The sequence below is a fragment of the Eumetopias jubatus genome, unplaced genomic scaffold (genome assembly GCF_037043125.1).
Source record: "Eumetopias jubatus isolate StellerSeaLion01/CBP00866 unplaced genomic scaffold, mEumJub1_p1.0 scaffold_6, whole genome shotgun sequence".
NCBI lineage: Eukaryota > Metazoa > Chordata > Mammalia > Carnivora > Otariidae > Eumetopias > Eumetopias jubatus.
In genome coordinates, this window is record NW_028274812.1 from 125,674,958 (window position 1) to 125,695,896 (window position 20,939).

A 20,939-nucleotide genomic window follows, 5' to 3' on the forward strand; every position below is an offset into this window, starting at 1 on the left:
ATAACACTGTATGTTAATTATGCTTCAATTTAAAAAAAAGGAGGAGAAAATGGGAACAAAAATCATTAAAAAAGTAACGGCTCCATTAGGAAATAGTCACCTGATGCAAAATGAAGCAGTAAGAGAGGGATAGAGGAACAAAAAACACATTAGACATATAGGAAACAAAGTAACATGGCAGACATAAATTCATCTTTACCAATAACATTGGATTTAAATGAATTAAGCATTCTAATCAAAAGGCAGAGGTCATTAGACTAGACTAAAAAGTAAGATCCAACTATGTGCTGTCTATAGGAGATACTACAATGATCTATCATGCAAGCAGGAACCACTGGACAGCTGGAATTGCTGTATAATAAGAGACAAAGTAAAGTTTTTTATAAAAAAGTTACTAGAGGGACATTTGGTAATGATAAAGGTATCAATCCAAATGGAAAAGGTTTGTAAACATGAATGCAATGAGAGAAGTGAAAGGAGAAACAAGTAACTCAACAATAATTGAAGTTTTTAAGACCTCACTTCCAATTAGACATCTAACAGACTCCAAAGTATGATCTGACTAAAACAGAACTCTTCTTTCCCCCCACTTAAAATCTGTTCCTCCTTCAGTCTCTATCTCTGTAAGCAGCAACTGCATCCATCCAATTGCTCAAGCCACAAACCTATAAGTTGCTGTCTCTTGCACCCCACATCCAATGAATCATTGAATTCTATAGCTTGTCCTTTCAAAATATATTCAGAATCCAGCCACTTTTTCCATTTCCACCCTGGTTGAAACCACCACCATCACTCACGAAGATTACTGAATTACACTCCTAACTGGATTCCATCTTTCCTTTTCTGGTGCCGTGCTATCTCCATACATCAGCCAAATGAACCCTCCAAAACAAATTAAATCAGGTTATTCCTCAACCCTGAACTTATTCTATAAATTCGAAATGAAATCTAAATTCTACTACCTCCCTTTCCAGCTTTTTTCCTACTCCTTAATCACCGTACTCTCTTCACACTGAACACTTTATAATGCAATTCTTAAAAATTCACACTGAACACTTTATGAAGCAATTCTTAAAAATAACAATGTATGTATATATGTATAAAAGGTGAGAAAGAATAGGCCCTACCATAAAACATGAATAATTATTTATAAATTATAGCTAACTATAACTTTTATTGCAAAAAAAGTATTTCTAACTTATGTTTTTACGAATAATTTATATAGTAAAATATATAAAAAGCCTACGTATAAAACCCCTTATACCCAGTGTGGTGATAGTATTTAACCATATACAAAATCTGGGAATAAACCATGCATGTTATCAAAAAAATCAGAACAAAAGAAATTTAAAAATACAAAAATCGAAAAAAACTTTACATGTAGAAATAGTTGGTATTTACTAATATATGATCCAGGCATTTTCATTATTTCAATTAATTCCCATAATAATCCTTGTGATGAGAACTATTATCCTCATGTTACTGATGTGTAAAATGAGGCTCAGAAAGGTTAAATAAGTTGCTTGAAGTGGCAGAGTGGTGAAGCCCAAGTCAACGCCCCTTGAATAGTCACGTTCTAAATACTATTCTAAATATCGCTTCATCATAGTCATATACAATAGTGCAAAACTGAAATGACATACACATCCACCAACAAAGGAAAAAAGAGACATCACCTGGATATAAAAATGTTTACTGAAACTAGAATTATGTTTAAATAGATGAGTGTGTTACATGAAAAAGCCAACTATCGCATTTACTCATGAGTACAAGAAAACTTAGTATTTCATATGGAAATAATTCAAGCCAATACATTAATGTTGGTTCAGTTTGGACAATAGAACTCTAGGTGGTTTTGTTTGTTTTCTTTTGCTTTTTGTATTTTCCAGATTTTCGTGAATGCTTCAGAACTGCTTTTAAAAACAACAAAAAACTAAATTTCATGGAACAAAAGTCAAAGTTTTATTAGTAATAAAAGAAAATTCAGCCTCAGTGTCTTCCAGCTACGGATTCGAAATCTAGATCTAAACTAGATAAAACCTTAAGTATTATGCAAAAAGCGATCTACATTCTTTTAACTGACATCTGAGAACTCTCCATGGACCAGGGGTTTTTTTTCAAAGGATTTTATGATACTCTTTATTTTGTTTGTAGCCCACGTTAAGATGAGCCAAGTAAGAGCTTATCGGGATTGGTAACTATGTAGCTTAGGTGGTCCGAACGCTAATAATCTCTTTCCATAGGAGGAACATAATTCAAAAGCACTTTCAAACTACCCCTGGAGTGTGTACTGCACTAAAGTAATAATTTTTAAAAGGAAGCAAAGATGGTAAAAAAAAAAAAAAAGTCAAAAATGCATTCTTGTTCTCAAAACCTTGTCTCCGGGCCAGAACACTTTTTTGGTATTGTTTGGTAGTGAGGCTCCAAGCGTTGCGGGTTTTACGCTCCCTGTCTGCAAAAGAGAGTCAACGTCCGCTTTTTTTGCATTCGGCTTTTCACGGCGGTCAGCAAAGCGTGCCAGGTCCCCCGGGCCGCAGGCCGCGGATCTTGAATCTACTTACTACTAGTCGGGCCGGCCCCGCGGCTCCGGAAAACCGCCTCGGCTCTAAAGGTGGCAAGAGCGGCGAGACTGACAGGGGCAAAAGAGCGCGGGCTCACCGCCCGAAGAAGGAAACGCAGAGGCTGGGCGGCTCCGCCAGGCGCGACGGAAATGTACCGACCGGAGAAAACCAGCTCTCAACCTACAGGGAGGGTACTGCAGGGAACGACGGGCCGCTGCCTCCCTCAGGCACGCCCACCCCTTTCGCCAGACGCACGCATGCACGCACGTATGCACGCACGCGCGCGCTTCACTGGGCGCGCGGACGGAGTGCCCACGGTCGGGAAGCGCGTGCTTGCCGAGGCCCCGCCTCTTCAGGGACTTCCGGTCAGCGGGTTCAGCCGCTATGTTGTCCCTCCTGCGCGGGGCGGGTCTGGCTGTGTCTGCACCTTTTCGGTGCAGCGGTTTCCGAACTCTGGGAGGAAAAGCAGAAGAGTGAAAACCTGAACTTGAGTTTGCTGACTTATTTAAAGTAGTAAATGATGTTTAATTTTAACTCTGCCTTCCCTAAACCCCATTCTTCCAAAACTACAACAGTTTTGGGTGAATCCTTAACAAATCCCTCCTAGGGCGCTCCGAAGTGGTAGTAACCGTGCAAGGGAAAGCGAATAGGTGAGAAAATCTTAAAGGAAATTGGCCAGCATCATTTTCTGAAATGTTTTTTGTTTTTACTGTGCTTTTTAATTTTTAAAAAATCTGAAGGGTTTGTCCAAGTCTAAATTTGAGCCAGTCATAATGTGGCTTCAAACCTGAACAACTCAGCCTCTATTCTCCCCACCTATCCTCCCTTGACCACACTCATACAGCATGGTCATCACTGTCAAATCACTATGTATACATTTGAAACTAATAAAACATTACATGTCAATTACACTTCAATTAAGAATTTTTTAGACTCAAAACAGCAGAGGTGACAAAGGAGATAATACTGTGGTTGAGGAAATTGAGATTTGCCTATGAGCTTTCAGCATTAAGGCAGAGACCCAGGGAAAATAAGGTATATCTGGATGCCCATTCATTCCTCTTTCCATTACCTTTAACTCAAAACACATTTGAATATCAAAGAGCTGTGTAGGTGGGTGCTCAATAAGTAGATGCTAAACAAATGACATTTCTGTGGGAAGCAGCAGGGTAAGGAAAGAGCACAGATGGGAGTTAGATTTCATTTCATATCCTGGCTTGGCACTTGGGAACTAAGTCATCATAAGTTACTTTACCTCCTGGTGCCAGTGTGCTAGGCTTCTTTTGCCCTAACGTATATTCTACTTTATATCCAAGATGAGATCTCTTGCAGGTTTGCACTTATTTCCAAGAATAAATCTGAAGTAGGTTTGTACATACATACACTATTCATCTATTTTAATTTTAAATTTTATTTTAAATATTTTTTTGTTATTTTAATAACATTTGAGCCAATCTGGATACAATGACACATGGCCTTGCCTTCATGGGGGCTGGGGCAGAGAATATAATAAACCATAAATATAATAATGAATTCATGAATTCATACTTTGAAAAGATACATAGAGATGAGAATCTAGAGGCAGAAAACAATTAGAACTCTGAAATCCCAACCTACACACTATTAATAAATAATAGATATATGGTTGAAGATATAAACCATCTTTAACATACTTCTGAAAACTTTTTCCTATGAAAAAAGTCTTCCAAGTTATTATACCTGAATCTCATTGTTAAGGAGAGAAAAATCCTTCACAAAGAAAGCAATGCAATTAAGGACCATATAAAGAAATGCTACAGTGGAGTCGGGGGAGGAGAGGGAATCCACAAAAATCAGTGTTAGTGTTCCATATTAATAGAGTCCACGAAGGTAAAACGTTTAACATTTTTTTTAAAGATTTAGTTATTTGAAAGAGAGAGCATATGAGAGGGGGCAGGGTCAGAGGGAGAAGCCGACTCCCTGCTCAGCAGGGAGCCCGATGCGGGACTCCATGCGGGACTCCATGCGGGACTCCAAGATCAGGACCTGAGCCGAAGGCAGTCGCTTAACCAACTGAGCCACCCAGGCGCCCCAAACGTTTAACATTTTAAACACGTTTAGGTTAAGCCGACGAGGGACTCATTTTGTAAGAATAAATGTATATCTTCCCCTCTGAAAACCAAGATATATAACAAGCCCAGATATTCTGAGGTCAAATTTCTATGGTGAAACCAAACGCAGTTCATTACAAGAAGGAAAGCGATCGTCACCCTTTCAGATTCCAGAGTATAAAGAAAGATATTTTCGAAAGAGAACGACCTACGTGGTGTTAAAAGCTCTCCAAGAACCAGTAAATATTTTCTCATAAAATATTTCATTTAATCGATTATGTAGAATTCATTATAGAAAAACAAAATCACATAAAGTGATTTGGACCAAAAATATTACTGAACCAGCAAACCTAACGACTCCCGATTCGTTACCCCTAAATTAAGCAAAAGCTTAAAGGAAATGCAAAAGTTTCAAATAAATGTATTAATAATAATTCCGTATTAAAAGACATTTACGTTCTAGATACAGTCCTAACCTCCCAATATTCTCAAAATGTCTTTCTACAAACTTTCCCTTAATGCCACTTCAGATTGGGTTATCTATCCAGTAATAAGGCATTTACTATGCCTCCCACTCAGCCCGGCAGCAAAATCATCATCTTGTCCTAGTTTGAGAATTAACTTGTGGGCCCCTCAGTGAAACTAGTTCTCGGAACCGCACACAAAATACCGGTATCTGACTCCCTCTGGGACTTCTTTAGCAAGTTTTCAGAACCAAATGTTCGGTGCCAACATTCACTAGCAGGTAAGCCTAAATCACTCACCCCCTAAACCCTTAGCAGGTGCCGTCTATACCTCCTCACGCCCAACCCCCGCCCCGGAAGTTGCGTCATGGCGCTCGTGCGCCATGTCCCCGGATGCACTTCTATATCCGGATTCTTAGAGCGGACTCAGAGCTCCACGGTTCCCTACGCGGTTAGCACATGCGCGAGGGTTCTGCTCCCTTTTCCTCCACTTCCACTAGCCTCTACCGTCCGGGAAGCCGCCGCTACCGCCGCCGAGGAGTCAGGAAGTTCAAGATGGCCGCCGCGGAGACTCTGTCGCTGCGGGAACAGCCAGAGTAAGTAGTCTCTGTGAGCGGTGCGGAAGGCCGGCGCCCTGAAGACCGCCAAGTGGGAAACCGGGGAGACCTGCACGGGCGGGCGGGAAAGTTCAGGCCTAAGGGCGAGAGCCAAACTTTGTCTTTCCCCGCGCGATACGTTGTTGGGCGGGAGGCGTGGGGGCCTGGCGGACGGGCGGCCTTCGAGTTTCACTCCCGCGGAGGCCGCGGCTGTTGGGTCGAAGGCGGCCGCGGCCTGCCGCGCGTCGTTGCCCTGGGAGGCGTACGCGCGAGCGGCCTCTACAGGTCCCGAGCGCGAGGCGACTGCCGCGACTGTGCGGTCGCGCCTTAGTATTTCTCCCTCTGGGACCGAGCCGAGCTCCCTGGCTGCAGCACTCAGAGGCATCGGTTTTGGGCACCCGAGGAGCAGTGGCGGGAGAGGGGCAAGCAATAAGACTTTCTGCCGTCGTCCTGCTGTTGGTGTCAGTTTTAGGACCTGAAAGCAGGGAGGAGAAGGGATGCTAGGGTACCCTCTTTGACCATCCCAGAGCTATATAATAGTTTGTCGCTAACGGGGTATTTCATTTCCCCATCCCTGTGCTCTTACTCCAGCATCATTCGATCTATTTTTTTTTCCCCTCTGCCTGTTGGCAGCTTATTTGCCAACTTGCAAACTTGAGGCAAAGTAAGATCAAGTTCTTGGTTTTGAGGCCTGACATTTTTGGCCTGAGTTTGTAGGGCTTCTTTGGGAGTACAAGGGGAAGACGTAGTAGCTGCTTCCAAACCCAAGCAGTTTATGTCTATAATTAAGCTAACGTAAGAATCGATGCGGCCAAGTGAAAACATTAACTTGTATGTGCTGCAAAGTCTAACCGTTGCTTAAAAGCAGTATTTTGTTCTCCTGTTCATGTTGGGAAAACTCAAACAAGAACCCAAAATAGAGAGTGAATTTTAAAACAGCATTCATAGAGCGATCTTTTTGTGCATCAGCATTATCTGATTTTTTTTTAAAAATCCGTTTTAGGAAAGGGATACAGTCTCCCAGCAACTAGGGACTGAGAGGAGAAATTTTTACTACCAGGCGCCCCTACACTTCATTGCTATGCATTCAGTTCTAGACTCCTCAGTCTTTTGCTTTACTCAAAATTAAACTAAGTTGAAATTGAGGGCTTTTGAAGATTGCTCTGTTATCTTCACAAATTGACTTAGAAGAGAGCAGATGGATTCTAAAGTTTTAACTAGACTTCACCTCCTTTTGTTTCTCATTGAGTTCACAGTGTGGCACGTTCCAGTATTTATGCCAGTACAATACAAATGTTATGCAGCTGTTTTTTCTAGCAATCTCTTCAAAGTTCTGTAGTATCATGTCCATTTATTTGATTTCAGGGACCGTTCAGATTAATTTTGAGGAGTGCTTGGATCATATTTTATATGCATATTCAATACTAGACAATAATTAGCATTTATTTATGCCTCTGCAATAAGAATGCCCCTGAAATAAATAGTCTTTAATTCTACCTCGCTTCCTCACAGGACTCTTGGTATAAATGGAGTATTTGGTCTGTAAGTGTCCCACTTAAAATGTTTAACAAAGAAAATAAATTTTGTATGAAAGCAAGTACTGTGTGCTCCTCATAGTGAATGCTGGAATATAGTGTCTGAACAGTTCTTTAGAGGACACTGAGTAGTTTACAATTGTATGAGCTCTATTTGAAGTGGAACATTTGGGACAAAATAAAAAGTTAAGTTCCCTGAAGGCTTTTTAGTGGCTTTTAGGTTTGTCCTTTAGCTCTCTTTAGTTCAGCCTCTTTGATGGTTTTAAGCATTTAAATTTTTATCTGCATTTACTTATTTGCACTTATCAAGTACCAGATACTGTTCAAAGCACTGAACAAATATTTTATCCTTATAACGACCCTATGGGGGTAGATAACTTATTTTCTATATTTTACAAATGGATGGTTAAACTGAAGCACAGAGAAATTAAGTTAACTTACCCAAGGTCACACTAAGTGACAAACCCAGGGTTTAAACCCAGGTAGTCTAATTCTAGAGCCCTGCTCCTGACTATTGTACTGTGTAGTCGCCCACTATACATTGTGGCTCCTTTTAAAAATAGCCTTTAAGGTTTGAAATCCTTTTTATTGACTTCCAGTGTCCCAGAAAGGTCCATTTTTTTTTTTTGATGTGACAGTTCTAATTCTTTGAAGCTTAATTTTCCATACCTGATTTGGAAAAGGAGGGATGGAGGAGTTCATTTTAAGACTAGTTAGTCTTTTGAATCCATTCTTACTTTTACATCTACATTAATTCTGTATTAAAGTAGTTGAAGTTGTCAGAGAAACAGGCTTAATTACTTTCTTTGTAAAGAAGAGAATGCTCAGTATTCTGTTTCCAGAGCATAAATTGAATGCCTCCCAAATAAAATGTCATTAAGAGTATTCTTTTTAAAAATTTAAAAGACGAAGTTAAAATAACACTAGTGGTTCATAATCAGTCTTCATTTTAAAGTTGTTTCGTTGTGCTAGATGCCCAGAGACCTTTGTTTGAAGGATGAAACGTATACGTTGCATTTAACAAAATAAATGATAAAAACACTCCTAACACTTCCATATAGTCTGCACTTCAAATCAGCTTCGTTTCCAAATAATGTGATTTGAAGGATATTACTCAATTCTCAGTAAGTACTGTTTTATGACAGTCTTGTAGACCATTTTAAATGTTGGTTTAAACATTGACCTGCTAAATGTGTAAATTGTAAAGTGTTCAATTGCAGAACGTAAGTGTTAAAATGTAAATTTACATATATGGAACTTAATTACCTGTATTTATTATAAACATGAACTATGCAAGAAGACTATGAAGTTTCTTATCAGGGTACCTTTCCGTAAAGTTTTAGAAGAAAGTTGTTGATGATGAACCTAAATTAGCTGTTTTCGCACAAGCTTGTTATGTGTAACATGCCATCGATTCATTGAGTTCACGATTTCCTGATGTACCTAGTCAGACCTCAGTTGGTATTTTCTATGGAATTTGCATTGAGAGAGCAACTTGAGGAGGGTGAAGGTCTACTAACCCCAGTGTAGGAGAATAAACTAATAGGCCCTAAGTGCTTATAGCATCTTTATCAGTAGTGTAGTCATTTCTTTAGATAACATTCATTAAGTTACATTAGAAACTAGGGATACTCATGGAAATAACTCAAGTGACACGGGACATAATGATGTAGCTTCTAATTCTCAGAAGCTTTAGGAGCTAGATTTTCTTTTGAAGGAAATTACTTCCTCTGTGGGTAAACTCTTAAGAATTTTGATTTGCAACTCCTTGAAGACTTGTAAATTGTAGAAAGCACTAGAAAAGGGTTCAAAGAGTAGATTTTTCTTGGGGAGGGAGGTAATTAAATTTAAATCATTTTGGGGCACTGCATTCACCAGATAGGTGTATGCACTGTGTGAGGCACTGGAGATACAACTGAGCAAAAACAAAATGGTTCCTGTCAAGAGATGAGTATAGTATAGCCAGTAAGCACAGCTGTAGTCTAATGAATACAGTTTTTATTTGTTCTTCTATATAAATCATTTATTGACACAACAGATTACTTATTGAGTACCTGCTTACTATAGGTTAGAAAGTTTACTAGGCCTTAGGGATAGAGCAGTGAACTAAATAAATTAAAATTCTGCTCTCATAGGGCATGTGTTACAATACGGAGAGACAAACAAGAATTAGGTGGTGGCAGTTACTTTAGAGAAAAAAATAAGCAGAGAAAGGGGATATGTGTGTGGTAGGGTGAGGATTGTGATTAAAATGACTTGGTGAGGAAAACTTGACTGAGAAAGTAATTTAAGCAAAGACCTGAGGCTAGGCAAAGGAACCAGCAATGTATATGTCTGGGAAAAGCATTCCAGGTGGAGAAACAGCAAGTACAAGTACCAAGGCCCTGAAGTAGGGTTTACCTATTGTTTAAGGGGAGCGGTGTGGCTAAAGCATAGTGAGGGTGGGAGGAAAGTAGTAAGATCAATGTGTTGGGGAGGTTGGGCAGATAGTATGGGGCCTTGTAAACAATTTTGGTTTTTATTCTGAATGTGCTAGGAAGCAATAATCAAGTTTCACACAGAGTAGTGATATGATCTGACATTTTAAAAGTATCTTCAGTCAAATGGAAGAGTTCTTGACTGACTTGGAATGTAATACTAGCCTTCTCACTAGCTTGATGTGTGTTTGACCGAAGGCAGGACCCTTAAACTTCCTTGAAACTTAGTCTCCTCTGTCCTGGAGACTTAGACGGTATTTCTTCAATACTTTGTGTGGTAGCCTTTTATATATGAACTTACTGCTACAACAAGTCTGTGATTTATCAGTACTGTTATTTCCCCAGTTTGTACCATTGAGAAAACTGAGGCATGGAGGAGCGACTTGCCTAAGGTTAGACTAGGTGTGTCATGTTGGAAACACCATTTGAACAAGGTAGTTTGACTCAATCCATGCTCTTTGACCATATTACTGAAAATAACATTCTTAGTATCAGCCCTGACAGCTCCACAGTGTCATGGTGAGAAATATTTATCCAGTTTCTGAGGAAGAATAATCTCTTACTTTTGAGGCACTTGGTTTGTGCTAGGCACTATTACGAGCCTTAATAACATCTATTAACAACCATGTGATCCTCACAGCTTGCTTTGAGGTAGGTACTATTTTCTGCAGTTTGTAGATGAGGTGCCTGTAGACTTGAGGCCACACAACTAGTATTGGAATCAGGATTTGAAACCAGATAGTCTGGCTATGGAGACTGGTTCCTAAAGACACATTAGAGGATCTTCAGATAGTTTGAGTTTTAGCTTATTGACTAGAATTTTGTACTTTGGGCACTGAGATTTTATATGCCTGAAAATCATTGTCAGCCTTTAAAAAGGTTCTCCATACTTGTCTCCATATCTTGAATTAGCCTAATTGAGTTTTTCTCACACGTTTTCCCCTATAAGTTGAGTTTTGGGAAAAAAACAAAACAAAACTATACTACCACTTTCTAGGTTGTGTGATGGGAGATTTCAGGGTAAGGGAAGTGGTTACTTATATGAGGATATAGCCTATATAAGGAACAAAGTTGAAAAGTCTTTGTACCGGAGCGCCTGGGTGGTTCAGTCTTTTAAGCGTCCGACTCTTGGTTTTAGCTCGGGTGGTGATCTCAGGGTCCTGGAACGAGCCCCATGTAAGTCCCCATGCTCAGCGGGGAGTCTGCTTAAGGATTCTCTCTCTCTCCCTCCTGCTGCCTCTCCCTGTGGGTGCGCGCACACTCTCTGTCAAATAAAAACCTTAAAAAAAAAGGAAGAAAAAGAAATGTCTTTGTGTTTTCTACTTAAACCTGTGGTTTCCCCTCTCTCCCCACCATAATAGAACCATGTTGTTTGTTTTTGTTTTCGTTTTTTTTTCACGTAAAGATACTACACTTTCTTTTTCTAAGTCTTTGAGAAAATTTGATGATCCAGAGAACCCTGGAAAGCCTCTTTGCAAAGCCTCTTTTCTCCACCGGTGCCAAAAGTTCAGTTGCAGCTTCTACAACCATTCGGTATGGTCAGGGGGAATTTATTTTTTCCCAACAGAGAAGAACAGCCATTAGCAGCCTTCTATTTTTGATGTCTCGCCCCACTGTGAGGAATGTGTTAGTTTTAATTCATGTTGATTCCTGTAAGCATTTGACTGTCTCAAGTATTTCCCCCAGAACTTTTTCAGGAAATGGAAGTCATTTGGCTGATACTTGCTTTGTGACTCCAGGTTGCTTAATTTATTGGACAGAGGTAGTAATTTATTTTAAGGACAAAGTGATGAAGTGGGGAAATTTATAAAGCTAAATATTATATATTTTATTTTTCATACGTGTTTGAAGTGCAAATCTGTGGAAATTCCATTTGTAGGACCAAGTTGACATGCCCATCTTAACATTGTATGCTACAAGAACTCTTTTGATGACAGAATTTTGATTAAAGTCCACTGGAAGATGCAAATATATATTTTTATTCTGTCATCTTTGTTATATATTTTTTTTGTTTGCTTATTTATTCTGTCGTCTTTGTTCCCCATTAGAGAGAAGTCAGTCCAAACTAAAACCTCTCAACCAGAAGATACAGCTTTCTCTGCAGCTGTCTTCAGTACTTTCTTCTTTCTCACAGTCCACAGTACCAAAGTGGAGATTGGCAGTCTGGCAAAAATTTTAATTTTTTGCCATGTGGTAGTTGTATGTTCATGTTCTCCACACCACCTCATTGTTATCAACTAAGAACTTTTCAAAAATATCTCTAGTATGTCACCTCCCTCCTCAGCCCTTCCAACTTTGCTGAAGACTGAGACCTGACTGGAGGACCAAATTCTCCTCTGACTTCTGCCATAATGACAGTGTCTTTACAGACCACTCTCCAGCAACCTAATCTTGCAGTTCCTGGGCCTCTGACCCCAGTGAGCCTCTAACTCTATCTCAACCACTCACTCCCATAATCTCCTGCAATATCTTTTCATCTCCTGGAATTGGTCCAGTTGAGATCTTAACCATTAGACTAGTTTCTTCACAAGTTTGATGCCCTGGCAACACTGATCTGCTTATAGTTTGCTATTTATAACTGTACCTTTTGTCACTTTTTTTTCCCCCATCTAAAGTACTCTTTTCCCTTCTCGTTAATTTCTTACTCATTCTCTAGGACATTTTTACTCAACCTTTATTTTATAATCTATGTACCTTCTCAATAAACATTCCTTCTCTCCTTTCAAAGTCTCTGCTTAACAAGTAGCTGGGGTTTTTCTGTGATCTCCTTGACCATTTTCAGAATGATTTTAGTTGATCCTTCAGTGTTCCCATAATGCCCTTATTTGTGTCTTTATCATTGCATTCTTCCAGTGTTTCATGTGACTTTCTTTTCCCCTGAACTATAATTTCCTTGAGGTGGCAGGTACAGTTCTTATACATCTTGTTTTCCTGCTGCCTTTCTTAATGTCTGCATTAAGTGTAGTGATTTTAAAAAAATGTTAAAAGAAATTGAATTCTGAGGCGCCTGGGTGGCTCAGTCAGTTAAGGATCTGACTCCTGATTTTGGCTCAGGTCATGATCTCAGAGTCGTGAGATTGAGCCCCGCATCTGGCTTCGCGCTGGGTGTAGAACCTGCTTAAGATTCTCTCTCTCCCCTCCCATTTCTCCCCTTCCTTCTCTTAAAAAAAAAAAAAGAATTCCTTAGTTCTTAATTTTGGCACAAATAATAAATTTAGTAAAAGTACAGGAGTATATAACTTGAAGGACTTGGACAAAATAATCCATATCTTCCTCCAATAATAGTGTGTCTGAATGATTAATGATTTAAAGTCTAGTGTTAGTCTCATATTCTGGGATGCAATGTTTTAGTATGGAATGATTTTAAAGGAGAAGGTTAAATAATACTGTTGTAATCTGCGTTTAACCTGGGATTAATGAACAGCAAGGATTTAGCAAAATAATTTAGAATCATAAACTCTTTCAGCATAGTCTAAACATTTAAGCACAAAAGCTACCCCTTTGATGTAATTAATTTTATTAATATTATTTTTTTTGCATGGCACCAATCAATATGAGCGTATTTTGGGAAACTAATCTTTCATTTGAAATTTAAAGAGATTAAATAGCCCGTTGAACAAATATTGGTAGGCTTTTGCTGATACTGGACTATTGTTGACCTACAGGAGACCCTTTGATGTGATTCAGTCTAATACCACATGGTTGCTCTGTGGCCACTACAGACTGAGCGTCCTAACTCCTTGTCAGCTCATTTTGAAATTTTAACCTTTGGGGGGTTAAAACATCAGCCATCAGTGCACATTTAGAGAGTGTTTGTTTTGGATAAAGCTGAATATTGGTTGTAAAGATTTTAAAAAGCAAAAGTATACTTCTCAATATAAAGTGGAGAAAGAGATTAGTCTCCCAATATATGGCAGTATGTTTTCTGGAAAAAGAAAATAGGGGGTGGGGCATGCCTTTGGTGTTAAGTCTGTGTGGGAAATTATGATTTAAAAAGTTAGTGACTTTAAATCAATATTAACATTTTACTGTACTGGTTTTGGATTTTCTTTTTATTAAGTGTGATTATTTTAACTTCCCTCATTATGTATGTATTCTTTGTATTTGAGTTCAACCATTAGAAACAAATTGAAGTTAAATCACTAAGTTAGTTTTTGCCATATATCTTTGCAATTAAACGTCTGAAGCTGTTCTGAAAATATTTCAGTGACTAACTTCATGTGCTACATTGAGATGTATTTTATCATTATTTTGTTAATGACTAAATGCTTGATAAATGATGAAATTTTAAAATGTGTTTGATAAATTTATAGGATGGAAGATGCTGATAATTCCGAAAAGAGTGTAAATGAAGAAAATGGAGAAGTATCAGAAGACCAGTCTCAAAATAAGCACAGTCGTCACAAAAAAAAGAAGCATAAACACAGAAGTAAACATAAGAAACATAAACATTCCTCAGAAGAAGACAAGGATAAAAAACATAAACATAAGCATAAACATAAGAAACACAAAAGAAAAGAGGTTATTGATGCTTCTGACAAAGAAGGTATGTCTCCAGCAAAAAGAACTAAACTTGATGATTTAGCTTTGCTGGAAGACTTGGAAAAACAGAGAGCCTTGATTAAAGCTGAACTTGATAATGAGTTAATGGAAGGAAAGGTCCAATCTGGGATGGGGCTCATATTGCAAGGCTATGAGTCTGGCTCTGAAGAAGAGGGGGAGATTCATGAGAAAGCAAGAAATGGAAATAGGTCTAGTACCAGATCATCAAGTACAAAGGGGAAACTTGAACTAATGGACAATAAAAATAGTACGAAAAAGCGAAGTAAAAGCAGATCCAAAGAACGGACTAGACATAGGAGTGATAAAAAGAAAAGTAAGGGAGGTGTTGAAATAGTTAAAGAGAAGACAACTAGGAGCAAGTCAAAGGAGAGGAAAAAGTCCAAAAGTCCATCCAAGAGAAGTAAGTCTCAAGATCAAGCAAGGAAATCAAAATCTCCTACCCTTAGAAGGCGATCTCAAGAGAAAATTGGGAAGGCCAGATCTCCTACTGATGACAAGGTTAAAATTGAAGATAAAAGTAGGTCAAAAGATAGAAAAAAATCCCCAATTATAAATGAAAGTAGAAGTCGTGATCGAGGCAAAAAATCCAGATCCCCAGTTGACTTAAGAGGTAAATCCAAAGACAGAAGATCACGGTCCAAAGAGAGAAAATCAAAACGGTCTGACGCGGATAAAGAAAAGAAGCCAATTAAATCTCCCTCTAAAGATGCTTCTTCTGGGAAAGAAAATCGGTCACCCAGTAGAAGACCTGGTCGAAGTCCTAAAAGAAGAAGTTTGTCTCCAAAACAGCGGGATAAATCAAGGAGAAGTAGATCTCCACTTGTAAATGACAGAAGGTCTAAACAAAGCAAATCACCTTCCCGAACTCTGTCTCCTGGTAGAAGAGCCAAGAGCCGATCCTTGGAAAGAAAACGAAGAGAACCAGAAAGGAGACGACTTTCTTCTCCAAGGTAACTTGTTTTCAAAATGTTAATGCTTTTTACCAATGCACCGGATTTTAAAAAGGAGAAACTAGAGCTTGTACACAATAAAAAATGAGGTAGTGTAATCAGTCTTACAGTTTTAAATAGATCCTGTCCACTAACTAAATTAATATTTGTACTTTTTTCAGTGAGTATCTTGACTAAAAGATTTACAAATACTGAACTTGGTTGACAGAATCAGTTTTTTCCCCCCAGGTTCTTAATTTAGTATCAAATTTGCAGAATCACTGTTTTAAATCCAAGTAATTTGGCTGATAAAAAAATCTATATAGGTATACCCATTTGTATATTCCCATTTATGGGAAGTGAGGGGAATTTCTAGAGCAAGGATTTTTCATTGAACAGTATAGGCTGAAATTTTTAACTTTAAAAAAGGAGGTGTCAATTTAAGGATTGTGATGTATCCATTCTTTTGAACTGGCATGATTTTGAATTCCAACAATGTAAATTGGAACTACCAAATTTTTTTTTGCCCCCAAAACAAAATTAAATTGAAAGTGGACATTTTTTTTGTTACTAATTCATATACCTGTAATCGCATTGTTTAAAAAAATAGTTATGTCTTAAGTTTAGGAAGAAGAATAGTGTAAGAAATGATTTTATTTTTTTACCAATAATAATGAAAATGATTCATATTTGTATAATGCTTTTAGCCCATCGGTTTTTTCCTCAAATTCTCCTCATTATCTCTCCTCATAAAGTAGAGTGACTCTCATATTCATTTTATAAATGAGAAAATTGAGAGATTATTCCATTTACCTAGCATCATAGAACTAATAGGTAATTAAGGCACATGAAGGATTTTAGCAGAGTGGGTGGGGATTGTTTAGACTAGTCTAAACTACTTTAGAAACTTGATTTTTTTTTAGTATCCTTATGTTGAATAATTGGACATGTGAAATTATCAGCCAGGTTTAGCTTAAAAGAAGGTTGGCTTATACTATGTAAAGATACGAATTCCTAGCCACGTATTGTGTCTGAGTATAAATAAAGTTGACCTTAAAGTTTAAATCGTTTTTTCTGAAAAATTTCAAGAATGCTGTTTTCACAAAGTGCTGTATCTTAGATACTCTTAATTCTTCTAAGTAGCATTGTAATTAAATGGCCCCTTCTTCCTTTAGCTTTCTAAATTGAGACAGTTATTGTTGCTGATTATGTTCTCTAAAGTGTTTCTAAGTGATCTTTGTTTCTTTCAGTTTGTCTTCCCTTTGAAAAGGAAATTCAGAGCGGTTTATTAAGGACTAGAGTTGAATATTTGAAATAATTTTTTTTAATTACAGAAAAGATACTAATTAAAGAGAAATTCAGATAAGGCAAAAGCCTGTAGTTTTTACCTTTTCATCCTTCACTACCAGTCATAAGAATATGTCCTAGTTCTTTTTTTATGCACATACAATTATATGAATATTCTTTCATACGGAAATGGAGTCTTACATATTAAAATGTGATTTGCTTTTTTCATGAAACATTTCTGTGACAGCAAAGATCTTTTTTTTTAGCTCTTTATATAGCAGCACCATATTTCACAGTATATATATATATACAAAGTTGAGCTTTGAACAACACAGGGGTTATGGGCACCAGTTGCTCACACAGTCAGAAATGGGCATATAACTTTGGACTCCTCCAAAACTCAATTACTAATAGCTTACTGCTAACTGGAATCCTTACCAATAACTTACCACGTATTTTGTATGCTCTAGTATCATATATACTGTATTGTTGAAGTAAGTTAGAGGTAAGAAAATCCTAAGGAAGACTAAATACATTTACAGTACTGTACTGTAAAAACAGTCTGCATGTGAGTGAACCTGTGCCGTTCAAACCCATGTTCAAGGGTCACCTCTAATCATTCCCTTACTGAAACATGAAAATTTTGGTTGGTTCCAGTTTTCCAGGATTCTATGCAAAGATGTCCATTGTTTATGTGTGAAGTTTTTTGTAGCATAGATTCATAGAAGTGAAATTGCAAAGTCTAAGGTAATGTACATTTACATTTTATGAAGTATTGTTGAATGTCTTAACAGGAAAGTTATACCAATATGTATTTCCTTGACTAGATGGACTGTCCCTTTCTCTAAACCCTTACTTAGATTTTCTTTGTTCTAAGGTTAACAGTGATTGTAAGATGCTGTTGTATGTAATACATTAAGAATAAGACTACATTACAAAATGTCAAAATTTAGGAAGAAAACAGTCTTCAAACTGGAGGAAATGGAATACTGTTACTTAGACAAGTTTTATTTGAGTTGTTTATCTGGAATTAGAATCAGTGGTTTAACAACATTAATAACCTTTATAGTTTTTCAAATTGTGAGACCAGAGGGAATAGACCTTTTACTGTGTGCGTACCATAACCCCAAAATGTAATTGTGATTTTCTGAATTCAAGTTTTGTTGCAAAACATGTTAATCTGTGTGTTCTGTCTTCAGGTTAGTGTGCCCTTTCTAAAGATGTCTTTTATGTGCAAAACAAATTCATTAATGTATTTTTCTATTAACCTGTATTTGGTCCCCTTAAGAACACGACCTCGAGATGATATCCTCAGTAGACGTGAAAGATCAAAAGATGCCAGCCCGATCAATAGGTGGTCTCCAACCCGAAGAAGAGCAAGTAGATCTCCAATTAGAAGACGGTCTCGTTCCCCACTCAGACGTAGTAGGTCACCCAGGAGAAGAAGCAGGTCTCCTCGGAGGAGGTAGAGATATGTTACATATGTTGACCTTTTTCATTCATTAAACTCTGTATGCTTCTGAAGCTTCATATTAGCTCATTAGGTGGGTTTTCTTAAAGACCATTTTTCTCTGTGAAAAATTGAAGCTGCGATCCCATGTAGTTTCCTTTTTACCAATGTGATATTTCACACACACTGATTTTTCTTTATCTTTTTTTCAAATTTAAGTTAGTGGTTCATTAAAAACTCAGTCTTTTGAAAGGGGAACACTTTTTTTTTCCTACTTCTTAAGAAAGAAATACTACATGAGCTATGTTTACTGGTTTGTTTTGTTTTGTTTTAAGCAGGATAGATTATAAGGTAATAAATAGCCCAGTTTCCAGTCATTATGTAATTGCAGGTCTCTATTTTTCTATTAACTTTTATTTGGTCCCCTTAGAACATGACCTCAAGATGATAGCCTCAGTAGTTGTTAAAGACTCTCTTGGCAAAAACTCTTTAACTCACAGTAGTAGAAACCATTTTATGTAAAGCACATGTAGTGAATTGGTTAATCAAAATGTTGGTTTGTAAAGCAGGAATCATTTTAAAGTATATGCACTAAATATTTTTTTAAAGGTGTATCTATTTTACAGCATGCAAGTGGGGGCAAGGGCAGAGGGAAAGAATCTCAAGCAGACTCCCTGCTGAGCACAGAGCCAGCCTCAGGCTTCATCTCACAGCCCTGAAATCATGACCTAAGCTGAAACTAAGTCTACCACTTAACCGACTGAGCCACTCACGCAGCCCTGTGTGTTAAACATTTTAACTCAAACATAAGTGGACTTTCATTTGCCAATTTTTTAACATTTTTAATTGAACTAATACATGAATGTAGTTTAAAAAGACAGCATGCCAATGGCTTATATTCCAACCAGTGGATACATCTTTACATTATCTCTGAGTATTTTTGTATACTAGATTTCTTGAAGTAGAAGTGCTTTGTCTGAGGTTGTGTATGTTTAAATTTTTGAAGTTATTGCCATGTTATTTATTGATTTCTTACTTTGGACAATTTCTTTTCTTTTCCTTTCTTAAGTAGACTCCGTGCTCATAGTGGAGCCCAGTATGGGGTTTAAACTCAAAACCCTGAGATCAATACCTGAGCTGAAATCAAGAGTTGGACACTTAACAAACTGAGCCACACATGCACCCCAGCAATTACTTTTTTTAATTCCACCCATCACACTTTCTTTTCTACCTAATTGTATCACATTTCTCTATGTTTTTATAGTCATTATGCTCTTGTGCCTGTTGCTCATTGCTGAGCAAGTAGTCAGGGGAAGGGGGCAAGGAAAGACCTTCCTCCTAATGTTTCTAGCCTTCTGTCTCCAAACTGACTAATAGGCCTGCTTGTACAGTTATTGTAGAATTTGTTTTCCCTTTTCTGTCCTCTGGATATTCCCTTGTTTCTGTCTTATTTTGTGTTTCCCTTTCCTGTATCCAGCATTTTCAGGTTTTACTTCCTTGCTTTGTTAATGCATCTCCAACAACTTCCTATGAAAAGGACATTTTGGGGGACTTTTGTTTCTTAAAATTCCCCCCTTTTTTATTTTCTTTCTTTTTCTTTTCTTTTTTCTTGTCTTGTCTTGTCTTCTCTTTTCTTTCTTTTCTTTTCTTCTTCTTTTCTTTTCTTTTAGATTTTATTTATCCAACAGTGAGACACACAGTGAGAGAGGGAACACAAGCAGGGGGAGTGGGAGAGGGAGAAGCAGGCTTCCCGCGGAGCGGGGAGCCCGATGCGGGGCTTGATCCCAGGACCCTGGGATCATGACCTGAGCCGAAGGCAGACGCTTAACGACTGAGCCACCCAGGGCACCCCCCTGCCACTTTTTTTAAATTCCCATTGCTGATTTGATTTGTCAAGGAGTAGAATTGCAAGTTGAAATAATTTTTTTCTTAAGAATTTTGAAATTGTTATTCCACAGATTTCTGGTTTCCAGTATTGCTATTGAGAAGTCCTGTTCTGATGCCTGGGCATTTCTAAGAGGACTTGCTTTGTCTCTCTCCCTCTGTTTTTATAATAAATGTCCTGCATTCTGGAATTCCACTATAATGTGCCTTGGTGCATGTCTCTTTCCATTGATTTTGCTGGGCACTAAATAGGCCCTTTAAAGCAGAAATATTATGACTGCCTATTCTGGGAAATTTTCTCTCTTTTGTTTTTGTTTTGGTTTGCCTTCTTGCCCATTGTCCCCCCCCCCCCCCCCCCCCCCCCGCCCCACTGGACCTTCTGTATTGTTCCACTGATTTCCCCACACACACAGTCATCTTTGATGTTTGTCCTTTTGTTCTACTTTCAATCTAGGAGATTTTCCCATTCACCCTTCTTACCTTTCTATTGATTTTTTTCCCCCTGTGCTCATGTATATTTATTTTTATTTCTAAGACTTGTTGGCTGTTTAATTTTTATTGTGACATTTTACTCATGTTTTATAGAAATAGCATCTCTTAGGTCAAAGATGATAATGAGTTTATTTTATGGAGTTTTTTCTTACCTATACTTTTTCATTTTAAACTTTTCTTCCCAGATTCCTGTTGTTGTTCCTTACCTTTTTTCATTTGAGGACTTTACTCATAAACAGCTGGATCCTTCTTGTTGCCTATTCTCATTTAAAACTTAAGCCACTGTGAAAGCTGAATGGAAGCTTTCTTCCATTCTGAGAATGTAGAATTTGTGGCTTAGTGGGTATCACTTCAGTGTATCAATCTCTTTAGCATATCCATGACTGTAGCCCTCTTCTTTTGGGCTAGCAGTTTTCCAGAATCCTCTCATCTGCTGGAGAATATTGTCATGTTTGCAAGGAGAGTTGTGGTTCTTCATAATGTAGACTTCCCCTTATTCCTTTAATGTTCAGTACAGTACTGTGCCTCCCTGCTACCTTGGGTCAGTTTTTATAACAACCAACACCTCTCTATAAAATAAATTTTAAGTATTATGCCAGAATGTGAAGGGG

At 38.0% G+C, this 20,939-nt stretch overlaps 1 protein-coding gene across 8 annotated transcripts in view; it reads left to right on the forward strand.

The window, feature by feature from the left end:
* Positions 1–5,528: 5,528 nt before the first annotated feature.
* Positions 5,529–20,939, forward strand: part of PRP4K (pre-mRNA processing factor kinase PRP4K) — a 38,230-nt gene continuing 22,819 nt past the window's right edge. For all 8 annotated transcript variants that reach the window (XM_088024105.1, XM_088024107.1, XM_088024108.1 and 5 more), the window contains exons 1-3: positions 5,529–5,711; positions 14,037–15,236; positions 17,791–17,967. In XM_088024105.1, coding sequence (XP_087880231.1) covers positions 5,575–5,711; positions 14,037–15,236; positions 17,791–17,967 — 1,514 coding nt within the window. In that variant the 5' untranslated portion in view covers positions 5,529–5,574. The remainder of the gene's footprint in view (positions 5,712–14,036; positions 15,237–17,790; positions 17,968–20,939) is intronic.